At 47.3% G+C, this 24235-nt stretch overlaps 1 protein-coding gene across 3 annotated transcripts in view; it reads right to left on the bottom strand.

The window, feature by feature from the left end:
* MCPH1 (microcephalin 1) overlaps window positions 1-24235 on the bottom strand; it is a 774602-nt gene that overhangs the window by 604244 nt on the left and 146123 nt on the right. For all 3 annotated transcript variants that reach the window (XR_010175987.1, XM_063916680.1, XM_063916679.1), the window contains exon 5: window positions 4045-4159. Coding sequence is in view for 2 of the 3 variants with exons in the window: in XM_063916680.1 (XP_063772750.1) it covers window positions 4045-4159 (115 nt within the window). In the remaining variant the exon portion in view is untranslated. The remainder of the gene's footprint in view (window positions 1-4044; window positions 4160-24235) is intronic.

Here is a 24235-nt window from a genome sequence, read left to right as displayed (position 1 = left end):
TCACCCATACCGACGCAACAGCAGGTCTGAGCAATGCACCAGTATTAATGAAAATGGGTTTCAATGTCGTCTCCAACTTGCGATCCGCTGGGTCCTTGAGAGCAGCTGTGTCCGGAGACGGAAGCGCCACCTTCTTGGACAAACGGGATAGAGCCTTGTCCACATTGAGAGACGACTCCCATTTGTCCCTGTCGACAGAGGGGAAAGGATATGCCATCAAAATTCTCTTGGGAATCTGCCGTTTGTCAGGCGACTCCCAAGCCTTTTCACAAAGCGCATTCATTTCATGAGAGGGGGGACATTTTACCTCAGGCCTTTTCCCTTTAAATAAACAAACTCTTGTGTCAGGAACGGCAGGTTCCTCAGATATATGTAAAACATCTCTGATGGCTATAATCATGTACTGAATACTCTTGACAACCCGTGGATGTAAAGAAGCCTCATTGAAATCGACATCGGAATCAGAGTCCGTGTCGGTACCTGTATCTTCCAACTGGGTAAAAGAACGTTTTCGTGACCCCGAGACGGCCTGTACCTGAGACAAAGCCTCCTACATGGATTTTCTCCATGTTTGTGTCTGCGAATCAGATTTATCCAGTCTCTTAGATAATAAAGCCACATTTGCATTCAGTGTACTCAGCATAGTCATCCAATCAGCAGTCGGCTGTGCCGACAGAGTCATACCTAAATCCCTCTCTGCACCTCCAATAACTTCCTCCGGGGAAGAACACCCAGGCTCAGACATGTCGACACGGAGTACCGACACACCCACACACTGGCCACAAACACAGGGACAGACCCACAAGGAAGCCTGTAGAGAGAAACACAGGGGGAGTATGCCAGCTCACACCCCAGCGCCCATATACTAAAAGAAATAATATATGTGACCAGCGCTGTCTATAATATTGTGAAAGCACCAAATTTTATGTGCCCTCCCCCCCAGGGCCAGCGTCTCTACAGCAATGTAGAGGGAGAGAAAATGGCGCTGGTGAGCAATGTGCGGCTAAGACCCGCCCCTTCCCGGCGCGCTGTAGCCCGCTCAAATTCAAATTTTTTATCCTGGCGGGGGTAATCTATACGGTGCCCGGGCACCGTATAATCTGTTCTGCCAGCCCACCGACCCCAGTAACTGCTGCCCAGGGCGCTCCCCTTTAGCGCCCTGCGAGTGCCGTTGGTGATACGTGTGGGAGCATGGAGCGCAGCGCTACCGCTGCGCTGTACCTCGTTACTGTAGTCTTCTGCCGTCACTGAAGTCTTCGGTTCTTCTAATACTCACCCGGCTTCTTTCTTCTGGCTTCTGTGAGGGGGGTGACGGCGCGGCTCCGGGAACAAGCAGCTAGGCGAACCAAGAGATCGAACCCTCTGGAGCTAATGGTGTCCAGTAGCCTAAGAAGCAGAGCCCTTAACTAAGAAGAAGTGGGTCTTACTTCTCTCCCCTCACTCCCACGATGCAGGGAGCCTGTAGCCAGCAGGTCTCCCTGAAAATAAAAAACATAACAAAAGTGGTTGTCCAGTCACTCCTGGGCACAAAGTCTAACTGAGGTCTGGGGGACGGGCATAGAGGGAGGAGCCATTTCACACCCAGTCAAAGTCTTTTTAGTGTGCCCAAGCTCCTGCGGATCCCGTCTATACACCATGGTCCTTTCGGAGTACCCAGCATCCTCTAGGACGTAAGAGAAAATAAGAATCCCACTTTTTCGGAATCTTATATCGTTTATTGGGCGTAGCCCAGGATTCTTCCATCATTTCCGTCAGATCCTCTGACCCTGGGAATTCAGTCTTAACTAATTTTGTTCGTTTAAACACAGGTGCTTTAGACTTTGACATTGTTTTGACTGCTTCCTCCAAAGAGAGAATAGCTATATCCTCTAAGCTGAAACTCTGCGACTGATCATCATACGGAGTATTTGAATATACTGTATCATCATCTGTTGTATCATCTTGTGTAGTCTGCAACATAGACGTATCTATATTAGTCTTACCTGTACCTTGGTTAACCTGGCTACTTGTAGAGGCTACTGGAACCAAGCCATAAGGAGGGAGCTGCATGTATGGGTTAATAGTATAACCTATTCCCTGGGGTGGAACTGCTGGAGGTAATCTGTCCGCTATTGAAGACAAAGTCTGTGCGAACATACTCCATGGCGGATCTACTGGTTGCTGAACCAACTCCTGCTTTTTACTTTGCTGATAAGCAAAACAGTTTTCACATAACCCCTCATAAGTAACTAACTGGCCTATTCCAATTAACCCCGCTTTACAAGATAAACATATTAGGGATGTAGGAGTGCCTGATAAGTCATCGTCATAGTGAAATATTCTGTTTTTACAACTACACAATTTGTGACTGAAAATCACCTATTATATATATATATATATATATATATATAGATAGATAGATAGATAGAAGTGAGATCAATCTGACCACAACCGTGCACCTGATTTGAGGTTCAGAACAGAACTGACAACATATAAAGGTCAGAATACATACTAGCAGTCAGTCACATGTTAAAATATTAGACATTGTCATATGAGAATACAATCACCATTATATAACTTACAAGTAAGTGGGACAAGTGTATTTCTGTTTTTTAACTGTTTTTTTTTTTTTTTCAAACATAACATGCAGAAACAACAGTAATATACAGGTCTCATATGCAATACGTACCAAAATTAACAATTCATACTAACAAGTAGAGAGAATTGTTAGTACTGTATAACCCTTTCTCCATAGAGCGGGATACAGTGAGACTCACCACACTTCCATATCCATCAATACGCTCGCAAGACGCCGAGTGGATTCATACGTTACTGGTGTACACTACCGCTCCGATAACTGATGAGAGACACGGACGCTCACTAACGGACACCGACGCTCAGTGAATGCTACGTGTATGCAGACGCTACGGCCTGCGACTCGGTCTAGGCGGCAATCTCTAGTGTACACAACCGCAGCATCTAAGCTGCGACCGAGTACCCTCGTGGTAGCGTCTGAGACGGAAGTGCGGTCATTTAGTTCATGGACGGTAGACGTGCGGAAACTGGCCATAAACTTGGGGGAGGGGCGACCAGGAGAGCGTCTAACTCCCCACGTTGATTTCAAACTTTAAGGATCGTGCCCTCAACCTAGTCCTGGCGCCTATGATCCCTAAAGCATAGCGCTGTTGCACTTAAGAGTGGCGGCGCATCAACACACTGTTTGTAGTCTCCTCCAATGCAGTGTAGCTGTGTCCAGACCCCTAGTAAGAGGAAACCGATGCCATACCTCCTTCCCCATGCTCCGGCCACAGCCTGGTAACGTCTGCTGGACCTGCTAGAATCATCCGACACAGACGCCCGCCGAGACAGCACTGTACCGCGAAGGTAAGCGTTGTGTCGACCCGGTGGGGAGTTGTTGGAGCGACTCTTTCTAGTATGCATTTAAGACACTATTAAGAAAAGTCACTCAAGAGGAAAAAAAAAAAAACATAGTAAGACTATAAAAAATAAAATGACAGCTTCAGGCTGCTTTAACAGCAGCCCTGTGACCATGGTCCGGCTCCTGCCGCACCAAACAAAAAACTGATTTGACGGAGTCAGTGGGCGGGATTATATGGAGAAGCCCCGATGCATCCTGGGAGGCCAGAAAGCTTGTGACAGTTTGGTGCCAATTCCGCTGTCGCTCCGGCATATCCCAATGTTATCCTGTGGACAACCTGTGGACCCAGCCAGATAAAGTAATTAATCTTGAACAAACCAATGCAGAGAGATCTTGAAATATCAATCTCTGCCTGGCGATTGCCCACAGGTGAAATGTGCATAAACAAATAGTCCTGATTACCTACTTCCAGTGATTGTCCATTAGAGAGGCAGTGCTAACAGAAGAAATTCAGCACCCATTACTAACAAATTCAACGGACAGGCATTAAGTTTAAAACAAAGTTTCAATTTCTGTAAAATTAAATCAAGCCATGAGCTACGGACAAGTTGTCATTCAAATTGAACTTGTTGATGCAATATGCAAATTGTGCGCTGATTACAGCACAGCGTATTGATGAAACTCACCAACAGATGACTTCTGTACATCAAGTTCCTTAAACATTTTATTAAATCTCCGTGCAAGTCTTTTGTCATTTTCAGGTGTTTTTTCAACAAAATCCTTAGGCTGCATACACTTCCGCTGTAAAATTAGAGACACTTTGTAAAAGTCTCCATACACATTATAAAAAACAACATACCTAAGCACTTAGAAATATGAAAATGTAACATGTTCTAAAGTTTTAAAAAAAAAAATAACAAAAGAAGAAGAAAATTCACTGACTGCAGTATAGACTGAGGAAGAAGAGCAACATTCAGGGGCCCTAATTCTTTATAGAGTGAGGTTCCTCGATGGGGTACAAAAAATAAGATTTTACTTACCGGTAAATCTATTTCTCGTAGTCCGTAGAGCAGTGTTTCCCAACCGCGGTCCTCAAGGCACACTAACAGTCCTGGTTTTAGTGATATCCAGGCTTGAACACAGGTGACTTAATTAGTACCTCAGTTGTTTTGATTTAACATCTGTGCTGAAGCCTGGATATCACTAAAACCTGCACTGTTGGTGTGCCTTGAGGACCGTGGTTGGAAATGCCTGCCGTAGAGGATGCTGGGGACTTCGTAAGGACCATGGGGAAGAGACGGGCTCCGCAGGAGACATGGGCACTTTATTTACTTACCGGTAAATCTATTTCTCGTAGTCCGTAGAGGATGCTGGGGACTTCGTAAGGACCATGGGGAAGAGACGGGCTCCGCAGGAGACATGGGCACTTTAAGAAAGAATTTAGTTCCTGGTGTGCACTGGCTCCTCCCTCCTCTGCCCCTCCTCCAGACCTCAGTTAGAGAACTGTGCCGAGAGGAGATGGACAGTACGAGGAAAGGATTTTTGTTAATCCAAGGGCAAGATTCATACCAGCCACACCGTATAACTTGTGATAACAATCCAGTAAACAGTATGACAATAACATAGCATCAGTTCACGCCCGATGCAACAATAACGTAACCCTTATTGAAACAATAACTATATACAAGTATTGCAGAAAAAGTCCGCACTTGGGACGGGCGCCCAGCATCCTCTACTGACTACGAGAAATAGATTTACCGGTAAGTAAAATCTTATTGTCTCTAACGTCCTAGAGGATGCTGGGGACTCCGTAAGGACCATGGGGATTATACCAAAGCTCCCAAACGGGCGGGAGAGTGCGGATGACTCTGCAGCACCGATTGAGCAAACATGAGGTCCTCCTCAGCCAGGGTATCAAACTTATAGAATTTTGCAAAGGTGTTTGTACCCGACCAAGTAGCAGCTCGACACAGCTGTAGTGCCGAGACCCCTCGGGCAGCCGCCCAAGAAGAGCCCACTTTCCTAGTGGAATGGGCCTTGATCGATTTAGATAACGGCAATCCTGCCGTAGAATGAGCCTGCTGAATCGTGATACAGATCCAGCGAGCAAGAGTCTGCTTTGAAGCAGGGCCGCCAAGCTTGTTGGCTGCATACAGAACAAACAGTGCTTCTGTTTTTCGGACTCTAGCCGTAATGGCTACATACATTTTCAAAGCCCTGACCACATCAAGGGACTCGGAATCCTCTAAGTCCCGTGTAGCCACAGGCACCACAATAGGTTGGTTCATATGAAAGGATGAAACCACTTTTGGCAGGAACTGAGGACGTGTCCGCAATTCCTCTCTATCCATATGGAAAACCAGATAGGGGCTTTTATAAGATAAAGCCGCTAATTCCGACACTCGCCTAGCCGAAGCCAGGGCTAATAACATGACCACCTTCCAAGTGAGATATTTCAACTCCACCGTTTTCAGTGGTTCAAAACAATGTGTGACTTTAGGAATTCCAAGACCACATTAAGGTCCCAAGGCGCCACCGGAGGCACAAACGGAGGCTGAATATGCAGTACTCCCTTAACAAAAGTCTGAACTTCTGGGAGAGAAGCCAATTCTTTTTGAAAGAAAATGGATAGGGCCGAAATCTGGACCTTAATGGAGCCTAATTTAAGGCCCAAATCTACTCCAGTTTGTAGGAAGTGAAGGAAACGGCCCAGATGGAATTCTTCCGTAGCAGCATTCCTGGCATCACACCAAGAAACATATCTTCGCCATATACGGTGATAATGTTTTGCTGTTACTTCCTTCCTAGCCTTTATCAGCGTAGGGATAACCTCAACCGGAATACCTTTTTCCGCTAGGATCCGGCGTTCAACCGCCATGCCGTCAAACGCAGCCGCGGTAAGTCTTGGAACAGACAGGGTCCCTGTTGCAACAGGTTCTGCCTTAGAGGAAGAGGCCACGGATTTTCCGTGAGCATTTCCTGCGGATCTGGATACCAGGTCCGTCGTGGCCAATCTGGAACAACGAGGATTGTTCTCACTCCTTTTCTTCTTACTATTCTCAACACCTTGGGTATGAGAGGTAGAGAAGGAAATACATAGACGGACCGGAACACCCACGGTGTCACGAGGGCGTCTACCGCTACTGCCTGAGGGTCTCTGGACCTGGTGCAATACCTCTGTAGCTTTTTGTTGAGGCGGGACGCCATCATGTCTATCTGTGGCAGTTCCCACCGTCTCACAATCAGTGCGAAGACTTCTGGATGAAGTCCCCACTCTCCCGGGTGTAGGTCGTGTCTGCTGAGGAAGTCTGCTTCCCAGTTGTCCACTCCCGGAATGAACACTGCTGACAGTGCGCTTACATAATTCTCCGCCCAGCGAAGAAGCCTGGTAGCTTCCGCCATTGCCGCTCTGCTCCTTGTGCCGCCTTGGCGGTTTACATGAGCCACTGCGGTCATGTTGTCTGACTGGATCAGAACTGGTTGGTCGCGAAGTAAGGCCTCCGCTTGACGTAGGGCGTTGTATATGGCCCTTAGTTCCAGGATGTTGATGTGCAGACAAGTCTCTTGACTTGACCAAAGACCCTGGAAATTTCTTCCCTGTGTGACTGCTCCCCAACCTCGGAGGCTTGCATCCGTGGTCACCAGGATCCAATCCTGAAAGCCGAATCTGCGGCCCTCGAGAAGGTGAGCACTCTGCAGCCACCACAGGAGCGACACCCTGGCCCTGGGGGACAGGGTGATCAACCGATGCATCTGTAGATGTGATCCGGACCACTTGTCCAACAGATCCCATTGGAAAGTCCTCGCATGGAACCTGCCAAAGGGAATGGCCTCGTATAAGGCCACCATCTTTCCCAGGACTCGAGTGCAAAGATGCACGGACACCTGTCTTGATTTCAAAAGGTTCCTGACCAGAGTCATAAGTTCCTGGGCTTTTTCTATCGGAAGATAAACCCTTTTCTGGGTCGTGTCCAGAATCATGCCCAAGAAAGGCAGACGAGTCGTAGGAACCAACTGTGACTTTGGGATATTGAGAATCCAGCCATGCTGTTGTAACACTTTCAGTGAAAGAGATACGCTGTTCAGCAACTGCTCTCTTGATCTCGCTTTTATGAGGAGATCGTCCAAGTACGGGATAATTGTGACACCCTGCTTGCGCAGGAGCACCATCATTTCCGCCATTACCTTGGTGAAAATCCTCGGAGCCGTTGAGAGACCAAACGGCAACGTCTGAAATTGGTAATGACAGTCCTGTACCGCAAATCTTAGGTACGCCTGATGAGGTGGATAAATGGGGACGTGAAGGTACGCATCCTTTATGTCCAGTGACACCATAAAATCCCCCCCTTCCAGGTTGGTGATGACCGCTCTTAGCGATTCCATCTTGAACTTGAACCTCTTCAAGTATAGGTTCAGAGATTTTAAATTCAATATGGGTCTGACCGAACCGTCCGGTTTCGGAACCACAAACATGGTCGAATAATAACCCCTTCCCTGTTGAAGCAGGGGAACCTCGACCACCACCTGCTGAAGATACAATTTTTGTATTGCATTTAACACTATCTCCCTCTCTAGGGGGGAAGACGGTAGGGCCGATTTGAAAAACCGGCGAGGAGGCACCTCTTCGAATTCCAGCTTGTAATCCTGAGACACAATTTCTATTGCCCAGGGATCCACCTGGGAGTGAACACACATGTGGCTGAAATTCCGAAGATGCGCCCCCACTGGCCCCGACTCCGCCAATGGAGCCCCAGCGTCATGCGGTGGATTTTGCAGAGGCCGGGGAGGACTTCTGTTCCTGGGAACTAGCTGTATTGTGTAGCTTCTTTCCTCTGCCCCTCCCTCTGCCAAGAAAGGACGCACCTCGGACTTTCTTGTTTCTTTGTGAACGAAAGGACTGCATTGGATAATGCGGTGCTCTCTTAGGCTGTGAGGGAACATAAGGCAAAAAATTTGACTTTCCAGCCGTAGCTGTGGAGACCAGGTCCGAGAGACCTTCACCGAACAATTCCTCACCCCTGTAAGGTAAAACCTCCATATGCCTTTTTGAGTCGGCATCACCTGTCCATTGTCCACAGGACCCTTCTGGCAGAAATCGACATAGCGTTTATTCTAGAACTCAGCAGACTAATGTCTCTTTGAGCATCTCTCATATAAAGGACAGCGTCTTTAATATGCCCCAGGGTCAATAAAACAGTATCCCTATCTAGGGTATCAAACTCCTCTGATAAGCTATCAGTCCATGCCGCTACTGCACTACAGACCCAGGCCGACGCGATTGCCGGTCTGAGCAAGGTACCTGAATGTGTATAAATGGACTTCAGGGTACCCTCCTGTTTGCGATCAGCAGCATCCTTAAGGGTAGCCGTATCCTGGGACGGCAGGGCTACCTTTTTGGATAAGCGTGTTAAAGCTTTGTCCACCCTAGGGGAGGATTCCCATAGTAACCTGTCCGTTGGCGGGAAAGGATACGCCATAAGAATCCGTTTGGAAATCTGCAGTTTTTTATCTGGAGATTCCCAAGCTTTTTCACATAACTCATTCAGTTCGTGTGAGGGGGGAAGTGTTACCTCAGGTTTCTTTCCCTTATACATATAAACCCTTGTGTCAGGGACAGGGGTTTCCTCTGTGATATGCAAAAACCTCCTTAATTGCTACAATCATATATCGGAGTGATTTAGCATCATCGTAATCGACACTGGAGTCAGAATCCATGTCGGTATCTGTGTCAACAATTTAGGATAGTGGGCGCTTATGAGACCCCGACGGTCCCTGCGACATAGGATCAGGCACGGGTTGAGACCCTGATTGTCCCAATGCATCAGCCTTGTCTAACTTTTATGCAAGGAATAGAAAATTATCATTTAAAACCTTCCACATATCCATCCAATCAGGTGTCGGCGCAGTCGGCGGAGACACCACATTCATTTGCTCCCGCTCCTCTCCCACATAGCCTTCCACATCAGACATGTCGACACAAGCGTACCGACAAACCACACACACAGGGAATGTCCTTTCTGAAGACAGTTCCCCCACGAGGCCCTTTGGAGAGACAGAGAGAGAAAGTATGCCAGCACACACCCCAGCGCTATATAACACAGGAATAACACAGTAACTTAATGTTAACCCAGTAGCTGCTGTTTATATACTTTTTTGCGCCTAATTATGTGCCCCCCCTCTCTTTTCAACCCTCTTCTACCGTGTATCAGCAGGGGAGAGCCTGGGGAGCTTCCACTCAGCGTGCTGTGGAGAAAAAAATGGCGCTGGTGAGTGCTGAGGGAGAAGCCCCGCCCCCTCGGCGGCGGGCTTCTGTCCCGCTTAAATTTTATTTCTTTGGCGGGGGCTTCTACATATATACATTGCCCAGCTGTATATATGTGTTCATTTGCCAGAATGAGGTCCCAAATGCTGCCCAGGGCGCCCCCCCCCCCCCCCTCCTGCGCCCTGCACCCTAATAGTGACCGGAGTATGTGTAGGTGTGTGGAGCAATGGCGCACAGCTGCAGTGCTGTGCGTTACCTCCAGTGAAGATCACAAGTCTACTGCCGCCTGTGAAGTCTTCTTGCTTCTCATACTCACCCGGCTTCAGTCTTCCGGCTCTGCGAGGGGGATGGCGGCACCGCTCTGGGACGGACGGCGAGGGTGAGATCCTGCGTACCGATCCCTCTGGAGCTTATGGTGTCCAGTAGCCTAAGAAGCAGGACCTAGCTTCAGAGAGTAGGGCTGCTTCTCTCCCCTCAGTCCCACGATGCAGGGAGTCTGTTGCCAGCAGAGCTCCCTGAAAATAAGAAACCTAACAAAAAACTTTCTATCAGCAAACTCAGGAGAGCTCACTGAAAAGCACCCAGCTCCTCTGGGCACAGAATCAAACTGAGGTCTGGAGGAGGGGCAGAGAGGGAGGAGCCAGTGCACACCAGGAACTAAATTCTTTCTTAAAGTGCCCATGTCTCCTGCGGAGCCCGTCTCTTCCCAATGGTCCTTACGGAGTCCCCAGCATCCTCTAGGACGTTAGAGAAATAAATAAGTTAGGTTTTCCCCCTGGACAACCCTCTAAATAAAGCATACCCTTAGAATAATTTGGATATATTTGTTGCTTCATTATACATTTAGTAGAAACCTATTTACAAGTCAAGATGTATCAGTCACATTTTAGACAAAAGTAACATTATACCTTTTTTATTATTATTATTATTATTATTATTATACACACAGACCTATGAAACTGCAATGTAGTCTTTGAGGGTGTGGTATATATTGCAGACATGTGGACATTGACCACAGCAACACTGATTAAATATTGACATGATTATAATGTCAACAAAACGTCCTGGTAGTCTAGTCTCACGTACACAGCGGCGATGTCAGGATGGCTACCTGCGGTAAGTATGAGCAATCCTAACTACTAACCCTCCCCCTAGTATCCAACTCTAACCTCCCCTTCCGAAGGCTAACCCTAACCCTCTGCTAGCAGTCTGTGCAGAATGTCGACATTTCAGATGTTGACAATGTGACCATATTGACATTCTGCACATGTCAATATCATAAAGATCAACATTATGGGGTATATTCAATTGAAGTCGAAAATTGCCGTCTGTCGAAAAGACGGCAGTTTTCGACTTTTTAAGGTCGAATCCTGATTTGACCTATTCAATATTTTGCTAAATTTTTCGACAAGTCGATAAATTTGACTTGTCGAAAAGCACGTGGATCGCCGGAATAGCTGTTGATCCACGTGTTGCTGTCGAAAACGGGGCCAAATCAGTCAGGGTTTGGCCACCTTTTTGACCATCTCAGTCTGACATCAAAATGATGCCGGACTGAGATGCGGACCCAGAGGAGGAGAGGGGGGTAGTGGGGGGGGGGGGGGGGGGGCGGAGAGATGCAGGGAGACGGGGGGACAGCCGGCGGGCATACAGGGAGATCAGCGCTACAGTAGCGCTGCAGCTGAATGTCACTCACCCGCCCGACCTCACGACAACTTCCACCCGGCTCCAGCAGCGTGGAAGCTGCCGTGAGGTCGGGCGGCTGAGTGACATCCTGCTGCAGCGCTGATCTCCCTGTATGCCCGCCGGCTGTCCCCCCCCCCCCTCCTCCTCTGCATCCCATCTAAATTCGACTTGAAAAAGTCGAATTTTAGATGGGATTGAATAGGGGTTGTCGGATCCATTCCAACAAATACATGTCGGAATGGATCTGACTTTAGTTGAATATACCCCTATGAGTACATCACGTCTTTGGGGGGAAATTTATCAAACCCTAACGCACGGATGTGTGGAGATGCCCATAAAAAAAACAAGAGTTATGGTAGACTTACCATTGTTAACTCTTTCTTCGAGGTCCACAGGATCCACATGGGGTGCAGGTGGTTGGAAAAGGATTGGGCACCAAAAACAGTTACACTTTTGAGCTTCCATAATGCTCTAGTCCAACCTCCCCTATAACCCTGCCCTCAGTTTTGTCAGCAAGCCCAGGCAGGAGCAGAATTAACCTAGAAGGAAGACTTGTATATACGAGAAAAACAACACATCTTCCATATCAGAAGGAAGGCGTTAGTGAAAGATTCTCAAATTAGGATTGTCAGGGTGGGCGCCCTGTGGACCTTGAGGAAACAGAGTTAACCATGGTAAGTCTGCCATAACTGTTGTTTTCTTCATCAGGGTCCACAGGTGATCCACGGAATTGACATGGGGATGTCCCAAAGCAGAATTTAAGAGAGGGGACGCTCCTGATTTAACAGGAGAAACAGACGCCCAAACGCAGCATCCTGAGAGGCAAAGGTAGCAAAGGCATAAAGTAATTTCTCAAAAACGTATTGTTAGATGACCATGTGGCTGCCTTACAGAGTTGTTCAGCTGAGGTACCACGGCGGGCTACCCATGAGGCACCGACTGAGTGGGTATAATGGGCAGAGGCATTATCCGAGATAGGGAGATAAGCCTGAGAATATGCTTCTGAGAAAGGACATCCAAAGCCATCTCGCCAGTATTTGCTTATTAGCAGGCCATCCTCTCTTATGGAATTCATATAGGACAAAGAGTATCTGTTCTTCTGATGGAACTGGTACTATTCACGTAGATCCTTAGTGTACCGAACACATCCAATGATGCATCTCCCAGTGAGGTCTAGCAATTGGAAGGCTGGAACTACAATTTCTCTTACGCCCTATGGGATACTGTGAATCAATTTAGTACCATGGGGTATAGACGGGTCCACTAGGAGCCATGGGCACTATAGAAGTTTGATTGTGTGTGCTGGCTCCTCCCTCTATGCCCCTCCTACCAGACTCAGCTTAGAAAATGTGCCCGGAGAAGCCGGTCACTTCTTATGAAGCTCCTGAAGGGTTTTCTACATTTAGCCTGCCTGCTTCGTGGGACTTAGGGGGGGAACGGCCCAACCCAACTAAGGGTTAATGGTCCCGATCCCCGCTGACAGGACGCTAGCTCTTGAGGGAACTAATCGCAAGCCCCACCACGGCGAGCATACATTCCCACAGCATGCCGCCACCCCTAACAGAGCCAGAAGAATGAAGAGTGATGAGTACTAAGCCAGCATCCCAATTAGCGGGTCGCCGGCTATTATGGCGGCATGAGGGTATGGAGACGCACGACTTCTACACGGGGCGGACCGAGTCTCCTAAGTACACAGTATGTGTACACAGTATACAGACTGGCACTACAGCCATAAAAGGGAAATGTCTCCATTTTATGCACACAGACACATAAGCCAGTATAAAGAAGAGAGGGAAGACCGCGCGCCATTTAAGGGGTGGGGCTTCACTATGAGTGGATCCTGCAGCTCACAGGCACCATTTTCCCTACTGCAGCTGACACAGACGCTGACTGACAGGGACGCGCAACACCTCTGGAAAGCCTCCAGTTTACCTCAGCGGTACCAGGGGGTTATAGCAGGGGGGAGTGGTTTACTAGTGTACTAAGTCCCTAACCTAGGTACTTTAGTCTGCGACCCGGCTAATCTTGGCTTTAGCGATAAGGGCGCCGTGTGCTGGTTCCATACTCTCTCTGTGTCTGTCTGGAAGAGCTCATTGTGGGTTAATTGTGCATTTAACCATTTCCTGTGTGTGTGCTGTCACTACTGCAGTATGTCAGGCAAAGTGTGTGTTTCATGTAAGGCACAGTGTTCCTCTTCTCCAGGGTGTTCACTAGTGTGTACTCCGTGTAGTGTCCCTTCCCAGGCTAGTGGGGCAGAACGAGCATGGCTGGACTCCATTAGGGGAATGGTTTCCACAATTTCTACAAAAATATCTCGTAAAGCGAAAGAGACGCAATACTTAAGGCAGTCTTTGGACGAGTTTATGAAAAAGGACTCAGTACCCAGACCAGCGTCTCAGTCCTCTACCATTTGTCCGCAAAAACGTACCTTGGCCCATATCCTGCATTCTGACTCTGATAATGAAGGGTCAGAAATGAAGGAAGGCGAGGTGGATACAGAGGTAGGGGAGGGTACTCTGTCACAGGGTGTAGAGGCTCTCATAGATGCTATCAGAGAAATTCTAAATATCCCTGATAAGGTGACAGAGGAAAGTGAGGAATCTTACTTTAATATTACAAAAAAATCCTCCGCCACTATTCCTGTGTCAAAGGAATTAAATACCCTGTTTGAAGAACCGTGGGTTAATCCAGATAAGAAATTTCAAATTCCTAGGCAGTTATCTTCTCCTTTTCCTCCTGAGGCTAGGAAAAAATGGGAAAATCCACAGATAATGGATGCGTCAGTCTCCAGGCTCTCACGCAAAATTGTTCTACCTGTGCCTGGTGCAGCCTCCCTAAAAAATGCGGCTGATCGAAAGATTGAGACTACACTAAAATCTTTGTATACTGCTGCCGGGGTGGCCCAGAGACCCACTATAGCATGTGTGTGGATTACAAGAGCCATTGCTAAATGGTAAGGTAATTTAATTGAGGGGTTAGAAACCTTACCTCAAGAGGAAATTATTTTGCTCCTGCTATATATACACACACAAGACTCTACAAACTTTATGGTTGAATCCATAAAATATACGTTATGGTAAGAACTTACCGTTGATAACAGTATTTATCCTAAGTCCACAGGATAACAATAGGACATGATGGAGTGACAGCGGATTGGCACCAAACGATCACAAGCTTTCAGTCCTCCCAGGATGCAACGGGCTCGTCCATATATCCCCGCCCACTGGCTCAGGCAAATCAGCTTTATTCCAAAGCATTTAGGCAGGAGCATCATGTAGAGCCCTAATCAGGCGAGAAGACCACACGTGTACACCCTTCCGTACAAGAGGGAAGAGGTTTAGTGAGTAGAAAGATCCTCAAACCAGGTGCGTCAGGGTGGGATCCCTGTGGAACCTGTGGACTGTGGTTATCAACGGTTAAGTTCTTACCATAACGTATATTTCTACGGCAGGGTCCGCAGGTTATTCACAGGATAACAATGGGATTTCCTAAAGCAATTTAGTGGTGGGGACGCTCCTGATTAGACAGGAGAACCTTTCGCCCGAATTCGGCGTCATGAGAGGCAAAAGTATCCAAGGAATAATGTCTAATGAATGTGTTAATGTTAGACCATGTGGCTGCCTTACATATCTGTTCTGCTGAAGCACCATTTTGTGCTGCCCATGAAGGACCTACCTTACGAGTAGAGTGAGGAGAGACATTATCCGGCACAGGGAGATCAGCTCGAGAATATGCTACTGAAATCGTAATTCGAACCCATCTTGCCAGAGTCTGTTTAGTAGCAGGCCATCCCCTCTTGTGAAATCCGTAGAGAATGAAGAGAGAATCTGTCTTTCTGATGGCACTGGTACAATCCACGTAGAGCCTTAATGCCCGGACTATGTCCAGCGACGCATCTCCCGCAGAAAGTCCCGATACCTGAAAAGCCAGGACTACAATTTCTTTAAGGTGGAATTTAGACACCACCTTCGGAAGATACCCAGACCTAGTTCTGAGAACTGCTTTATCTGGATTAAAAAGTCAAAAAAGGAGAACGACAAGACAGCACTCCTAAATCTGATACTCTTCCAGCTGATGAAATAGTCAGTAGAAAGAGAACTTCAGCTGTCAACCATTTAAGATCCACTTTATTAAGTGGTTCAAATGGAGCAACTTGAAGGGCTTTAAGGACTAAATGTAAGTCCCAAGACACTGTAGGAGGAACAAAGGGAGGTTGAATGCGCAGCATTCCCTCGAAGAAAGTATGCACATCCTGTAAATTGTCAATTTTCGTTTGGAACAATACAGTCAATGCTGACACTTGCACTCTCAAGGAAGCCACCTTCAAACCTTTATCCATTCCTGCCTGAAGGAAATCTAAGACCCTGGAAACCTGGAAAGATTTCGGGTCCATATTTCTGTCACTGAATATAGGCCTGCCATATTCGGTGATAAATACGAGCTGAGGAGGGTTTCTTTGCTCTGAGCATAGTTTGAATTACCTGTTGTAAGAATCCTCTCGACTTCAGGACAGAGGTTTCAAGAGCCACGCCATCAACGATAGTCGATCCAGATGCCTGTGGGAACAAGGACCCTGCATTAGTAGATCTGGACATTGAGGGAGCAGAAGTGGAGCATCCATCGACATTCTCTGCAGATCTGTGTACCAATGTCTTCTGGGCCAAGCCGGAGCTATTAGTATCACGGCACCCTTTGCTTCTTTTATCTTCCTCACCACCCTGGGTAGCAGGATGATCGGAGGAAACAGATACGCCAGATGAAAATCCCATTTCACTGACAGGGCATCCACAAAGATCGCTCCGGGATCCTTTGTTCTTGACCCGTACACGGGTACTTTGTTGTTCCGGCGGGACGCCATGAGATCTATCACTGGCAAACCCCACTTGTCAACTAGAGTCTGAAAGACTTCCGGATGTAGAGCCCATTCGCTTGCTTGAATGGCGTGTCGACTGAGAAAGTCTGCTTCCCAGTTTAGGACTCCCGAAACGAATACTGCAGACAATGCTGGAAGATGGAGTTCTGCCCATTTTAGCATGTGACTTACCTCCTTCATTGCTGTTTGACTGCGCGTTCCTCCCTGATGGTTGAGGTACGCTACAGCCGTTACATTGTCCGAGCGGATCTGGACTGGTCTTCCTTAAAGAATGTCCTTTGCCTGAATCAGTGCCATGTATATGGCCAGAAGTTCTAACAGATTTATTGGCAGGCAACTTTCTTCTGCAGTCCATTGTCCCTGGAACCATAATCTTCTGGACACTGCTCCCCAGCCCTGAAGACTGGCATCTGTTGTCAGGATCTCCCATCTGATATCCAAAAGGGTCTTCCTTTGTGTAGATGAGATGTTTGTAGCCACCAGGCTAATGACTTTCTTACCTTCTGTGAAAGTACCATAGTCTGTTTCTCTATTGTCTGATGTATTCCATTCCAACTGACCAGAATCAGACGCTGCAGAGGTCTTGAGTGGAATTGTGCATACTCCACCATGTCGAATGTTGACACCATCAAACCTATCAGTCGCATTGCTGCGTGGATTGATATTGTTTGACTGTGTAACAACGCCTGAGTCCTTGACTGTACCTTGGATTTCTTGTCCCAAGGCAAAAATATTTTCTGCAGACTTGAATCCAGTACAGCCCCCAAGTGTGTCATCCGTTGTGACGGAACTAGAGACGATTTTGCCCAATTTATGAGCCATCTGTGCCTCTGAAGACATGTTATTGTCTGTTGGAGATGGTCCAGGATCATTTCCTGTGATTGTGCTAGAATTAACAGGTCATCGAGGTATTGAAAAATTCTTATCCCCTGCTTGTGGAGAAAAGCTGCCATAACCACCATGATTTTGGTAAACACTCTGGGTGCCGTGGCTAACCCAAAAGGTAACGCCTGGAACTGAAAATGCTGCTGGAGGATAGCAAACCTGAGATAGCATTGATGGGACAGTGCTATAGGAACATGCAGGTAAGCATCCTGAATATCCAGGGATACCATATATCCCCTGGTTCCATGGCCAAAACTATGGAGCGTAGCGTCTCCATGTGAAACCATGGGACCCATATATACTTGTTCAGCATTTTGAGATTGAGAGTAGGCTGGAATGACCCATTTGGCTTCTGAACCAAAAACCCCTGTCCCCGGTGTGCAGGGGGTACTAGAATGATTACTCCTGACTGAAGCAATTTCTGAACTCCTTCTTGCAAAGCCTGGCCTTCGTCTCTACCCGAGATGGGCTGGTGCAGAAGAACCTTCGAGGAGGATGCTTCTTGAAGGGAAAAACATAACCCAGAGATACCACTTCTTGCACCCAGGTATCTGTTGTAGACTTCTGCCATATCTGTGCAAACTGAAGTCGTCGGCCCCTACCATGGGGTTCCCCAGGAGGAGGCCCGCACCATTAAACTGATGGCTTATTCTCTGGTTTTGAGGCTGGCATTCTGGTAGCCCATTGCTTTTTTGCCTTACCAAATTAGTGGACCAGTCTATACCCCATGGTACTAAATGGATTCCCAGTATCCCCTACAGAACACGAGAAAAGGATTTACCAGTAGGTAATTAAAATCCTATTTTCTTCATTAAGGTGAAATTTAGAGACCACCTTAGAAAGATAACCAGACCTGGTTCTGAGAACTGCTCTGTCTGGGTGAAAGACCAGAAATGGGGGGCAAGAGGAAAGTACCCCTAAATTTGATACTCTCCTAGCTGAAGCTATTGCCAGGAGAAATAGAGTTTTAGCTGTAATCCATTTGAGATCCACCAGGTGCAAGGGTTCAAATGGGGGAGCCTGAAGAGCCTTGGGTACTAGTCCTAGGTCCCAAAGAGCTGTTGGAGGTACAAAAGGAGGCTGGACGTGAAGCACTCCATTGAAGAAAGTGCGAACATCCTGCACTTGCAATTTTCTTCTGGAACCATATGGATAATGCCGTAACCTGTACCTTAAAGGAGGTTAGGCGGAGACCGTAGTCAATTCCAGCTTGATGGAATACCAAGATTCTGGAAACTCTAAAGGATCATAACTTTTGGCAGCACACCATTGGAAATATGCATGCCAGATACGTTAATAAATGTGGGCTGCGAATGGTTTCCTTGCCTGAAGCACTGTCTGAATTACCGCTTGTGAAAATCCTTTTGCCTTTAGTATGGCCACGCCGTCAAAGATAGCCAATCCAGGTGTGAATAGAGACAGGGACCTTGAATCAATAGATCTGGTAATTGAGGAAGCAGCGATGGTTTGTCCACTGATAGCCTCTGCAGAACTATGTACCAACTGTGTCTGGGCCAAGCCAAAGCATTCAACATCACGGTGCCGCATTCGTTTGAATTTGCGAATTACCCTGGGCAACAGGGAGATTGTCGAGAAGACATATGCCGGACGAAATTTCCATCTTATTGACAGAGCATCAAAAAAAAAAAAAAAAAACTGCTTTGGGATCTCTTGTCCTGTATCCATATACTGGGACCTTGTTGTTCAGACGTGAAGCCATGAGGTCCGCTTCCAGCAACCCCATTTGTATACCAGACTCTGGAAGAATTCTGGTTGCAGGGCTCATTCGCCTGTAAGCAAGTCGTACCGGCTGAGGAAGTCCGCTTCCTAATTTAGGATTCCTGGTATGAATACGGTGGACATTGCTGGATGGTGGTGTTCGGCCCACCTGAGGATGCGGCCTACCTCCTTCATTGCCATTCGGCTGCGAGTGCCTCCTTGGTGATTGAGGTAGGCTACTGCAGTGGCATTGTCCGACTGGATCTGAATCGGTCTGCCGTGAAGTACTTCCCTTGCCTGTGTGAGTGCCATGTAGATGGCCCGAAGCTCCAGGACACTGACTGACAGATCACTCTCTTTCTTGGTCGAACAGCCCTGAAGAGAGTATTAGGTAGTAACACTTCTACCTAAATTATTGATCACACAGATATCAGATAATTATAATAACAGGTAGTAACACTTCTACTTGAATTATTAATTACACATCTTTATGGAAGAAAATATTATTTTATTTAAAATATATAAGCACAAAATAACACACTTTAATTAATATTTACAATATGAAAAAGTGAGTCCTAATACCGGTATACTACATGTAAACAATACGACATATAACATAAAATTCCAAAAAAATAGGAGGTGAAATGCTTTAAAAATCTTTCACCTTGAAGAGTATGAATAGTTATATCCTTTATATTGTGTGTAGGTTGATAAGTCCCAATATCTTGCAGTGTCCTTCTTAGGAACTTTCTATCAAAGTAATAAACGTCCATAATTAATTCAAGGGCATTTTTCGCCTGTCTAGCAGGCTTCGTCAGGATCCTGACGAAGCCTGCTAGACAGGCGAAACTAGTTGATGCTAGAGCACCACACCACGTCTGCCGGCGGACATTTGATGCTTTGCTCTCTTTGATATCCACGGATTTACAAGTAAGTTGCGGTGATCCCCAACTTCCAAAAGCGATTCACGTTGCATGTTCAAAAATGCCCTTGAATTAATTATGGACGTTTATTAGTTTGATAGAAAGTTCCTAAGGAGGACACTGCAAGATATTGGGACTTATCAACCTACACACCATATAAAGGATATAACTATTCATACTCTTCAAGGTGAAAGATTTTTAAGGCATTTCACCTCCTATTTTTTGGAATTTTATGTTATATGTCGTATTGTTTACATGTAGTATACCGGTATTAGGACTCACTTTTTCATATTGTAGATATTAATTAAAATAAGATTTTACTTACCGATAAATCTATTTCTCGTAGTCCGTAGTGGATGCTGGGGACTCCGTCAGGACCATGGGGATTAGCGGCTCCGCAGGAGACAGGGCACAAAAATAAAGCTTTAGGATCAGGTGGTGTGCACTGGCTCCTCCCCCTATGACCCTCCTCCAAGCCTCAGTTAGGATACTGTGCCCGGACGAGCGTACACAATAAGGAAGGATTTTGAATCCCGGGTAAGACTCATACCAGCCACACCAATCACACCGTACAACTTGTGATCTGAACCCAGTTAACAGTATGACAAACGTAGGAGCCTCTGAACAGACGGCTCACAATAATAACAACCCGATTTTTTTGTAACAATAACTATGTACAAGTATTGCAGACAATCCGCACTTGGGATGGGCGCCCAGCATCCACTACGGACTACGAGAAATAGATTTATCGGTAAGTAAAATCTTATTTTCTCTGACGTCCTAGTGGATGCTGGGGACTCCGTCAGGACCATGGGGATTATACCAAAGCTCCCAAACGGGCGGGAGAGTGCGGATGACTCTGCAGCACCGAATGAGAGAACTCCAGGTCCACTTTAGCCAGGGTATCAAATTTGTAGAATTTTACAAACGTGTTCTCCCCCGACCACGTAGCTGCTCGGCAGAGTTGTAATGCCGAGACCCCTCGGGCAGCCGCCCAGGATGAGCCCACCTTCCTTGTGGAATGGGCCTTGACAGATTTAGGCTGTGGCAGGCCTGCCACAGAATGTGCAAGTTGAATTGTGCTACAAATCCAACGAGCAATCGTCTGCTTAGAAGCAGGAGCACCCAGCTTGTTGGGTGCATACAGTATAAACAGCGAGTCAGATTTTCTGACTCCAGCCGTCCTTGAAATATATATTTTCAATGCCCTGACAACGTCCAGCAACTTGGAATCCTCCAAATCGCTAGTAGCCGCAGGCACCACAATAGGCTGGTTCAGGTGAAACGCTGACACCACCTTAGGCAGAAACTGAGGACGCTTCCGCAGTTCTGCCCTGTCCGAATGGAAAATCAGATATGGGCTTTTATACGATAAAGCCGCCAATTCTGACACTCTCCTGGCTGAAGCCAGGGCCAGTAGCATGGTTACTTTCCATGTAAGATATTTCAAATCCACCGATTTGAGTGGCTCAAACCAATGGGATTTGAGAAAATCCAAACTACATTAAGGTCCCACGGAGCCACTGGGGGCACAACCGGGGCTGTATATGTAGTACTCCTTTTACAAAAGTCTGGACTTCAGGAACTGAAGCCAATTCTTTCTGGAAGAAAATCGACAGGGCCGAAATTTGAACCTTAATGGACCCCAATTTGAGGCCCATAGACAATCCTGTTTGCAGGAAATGTAGGAATCGACCCAATTGAAATTCCTCCGTGGGGGCCTTCCTGGCCTCACACCACGCAACATATTTTCTCCAAATGCGGTGATAATGTTGTGCAGTCACCTCCTTCCTGGCTTTTACCAGTGTAGGAATGACCTCTTCCGGAATGCCTTTTTCCCTTAGAATTCGGCATTCAACCGCCATGCCGTCAAACGCAGCCGCGGTAAGTCTTGGAATAGACACGGTCCCTGCTGAAGCAGGTCCCATCTTAGAGGTAGAGGCCATGGATCTTCCGTGAGCATCTCCTGAAGTTCCGGGTACCAAGTTCTTCTTGGCCAATCCGGAGCCACGAGTATCGTTCTTACTCCCCTTTGCCGTATAATTCTCAGTACTTTTGGTATGAGAGGCAGAGGAGGAAACACATACACTGACTGGAACACCCACGGTGTTACCAGAGCGTCCACAGCTATTGCCTGAGGGTCTCTTGACTTGGCGCAATACCTGTCCAGTTTTATGTTGAGGCGAGACGCTATCATATCCACCTTTGGTTTTTCCCAACGGTTCACAATCATGTGGAAGACTTCTGGATGAAGTCCCCACTCTCCCGGGTGTAGATCGTGTCTGCTGAGGAAGTCTGCTTCCCAGTTGTCCACTCCCGGAATGAACACTGCTGACAGTGCTATCACATGATCTTCCGCCCAGCGAAGAATCCTTGCAGCTTCTGCCATTGCTCTCCTGCTTCTTGTGCCGCCCTGTCTGTTTACGTGGGCGACTGCCGTGATGTTGTCCGACTGGATCAACACCGGCTGACCCTGAAGCAGGGGTTTTGCCAGGCTTAGAGCATTGTAAATCGCTCTTAGCTCCAGTATATTTATGTGAAGAGACATCTCCAGGCTTGACCATACTCCCTGGAAGTTTCTTCCCTGTGTGACCGCTCCCCAGCCTCTCAGACTGGCATCCGTGGTCACCAGGACCCAGTCCTGTATGCCGAATCTGCGGCCCTCTAACAGATGAGCACTCTGCAACCACCACAGAAGAGACACCCTTGTCCGTGGCGATAAGGTTATCCGCTGATGCATCTGCAGATGCGATCCGGACCATTTGTCCAGCAGATCCCACTGAAAAGTTCTTGCGTGAAATCTGCCGAATGGAATCGCTTCGTAAGAAGCCACCATTTTTCCCAGGACCCTTGTGCAATGATGCACTGACACTTTTCCTGGTTTTAGGAGGTTCCTGACTAGCTCGGATAACTCCCTGGCTTTCTTCTCCGGGAGAAACACCTTTTTTCTGGACTGTGTCCAGAATCATCCCTAGGAACAGCAGACGTGTCGTCGGAAACAGCTGCGGTTTTGGAATATTTAGAATCCACCCGTGCTGTCGTAGAACTACTTGAGATAGTGCTACTCCGACCTCCAACTGTTCTCTGGACCTTGCCCTTATCAGGAGATCGTCCATTTTCTTTGAAGAAGAATCATCATTTCGGCCATTACCTTGGTAAGGACCCGGGGTGCCGTGGACAATCCAACCGGCAGCGTCTGAAACTGATAGTGACAGTTCTGTACCACGAACCTGAGGTAACCTTGGTGAGAAGGGCAAATTGGGACATGGAGGTAAGCATCTGTCCCGGGACACCATATAGTCCCCTTTTTCCTGGTTCGCTATCACTGCTCTGAGTGACTCCATCTTGATTTGAACCTTTTTATGTAAGTGTTCAAATATTTCAGATTTAGAATAGGTCTCACCGAGTCGTCTGGCTTCAGTACCACAATATAGTGTGGAATAATACCCCTTTCCTTGTTGTAGGAGGGGTACTTTGATTATCACCTGCTGGGAATACAGCTTGTGAATTGTTTCCACTACTGCCTCCCTGTCGGAGGGAGACGTTGGTAAAGCAGACTTCAGGAACCTGCGAGGGGGAGACGTCTCGAACTTCCAATCAGTACCCCTGGGATACTACTTGTAGGATCCAGGGGTCCACTTGCGAGTGAGCCCACTGCGTGCTGAAACTCTTGAGACGACCCCCCACCGCACCTGAGTCCGCTTGTACGGCCCCAGCGTCATGCTGAGGACTTGGCAGAAGCGGTGGAGGGCTTCTGTTCCTGGGAATGGGCTGCCTGCTGCAGTCTTCTTCCCTTTCCTCTATCCCATGGCAGATATGACCGGCCTTTTGACCGCTTGCCCTTATGGGGACGAAAGGACTGAGGCTGAAAAGACGTTGTCTTTTTCTCCTTTATACGGCAATACTTCCATGTGCCGTTTGGAATCTGCATCACCTGACCACTGTCGTGTCCATAAACAACTTCTGGCAGATATGGACATCGCACTTACTCTTGATGCCAGAGTGCAAATATCCCTCTGTGCATCTCGCATATATAGAAATGCATCCTTTAAATGCTCTATAGTCAGTAAAATACTGTCCCTGTCAAGGGTATCAATATTTTCAGTCAGGGAATCCGACCAAGCCACCCCAGCGCTGCACATCCAGGCTGAGGCGATCGCTGGTCGCAGTATAACACCAGTATGTGTGTATATACTTTTTAGGATATTTTCCAGCCTCCTATCAGCTGGCTCCTTGAGGGCGGCCCTATCTGGAGACGGTACCGCCACTTGTTTTGATAAGCGTGTGAGCGCCTTATCCACCCTAAGGGGTGTTTCCCAACGCGCCCTAACTTCTGGCGGGAAAGGGTATACCGCCAATAATTTTCTATCGGGGGAAACCCACGCATCATCACACACTTCATTTAATTTATCTGATTCAGGAAAAACTACAGGTAGTTTTTTCACACTCCACAAAATACCCTTTTTTGTGGTACTTGTAGTATCAGAAATATGTAACACCTCCTTCATTGCCCTTAACAAGTAACGTGT

The sequence above is a fragment of the Pseudophryne corroboree genome, chromosome 4 (assembly GCF_028390025.1).
Source record: "Pseudophryne corroboree isolate aPseCor3 chromosome 4, aPseCor3.hap2, whole genome shotgun sequence".
Taxonomy (NCBI): Eukaryota; Metazoa; Chordata; class Amphibia; order Anura; family Myobatrachidae; genus Pseudophryne; species Pseudophryne corroboree.
Note: the sequence above shows the minus strand (reverse complement) of the source record. Positions and strands in the feature narration are given on the sequence as shown.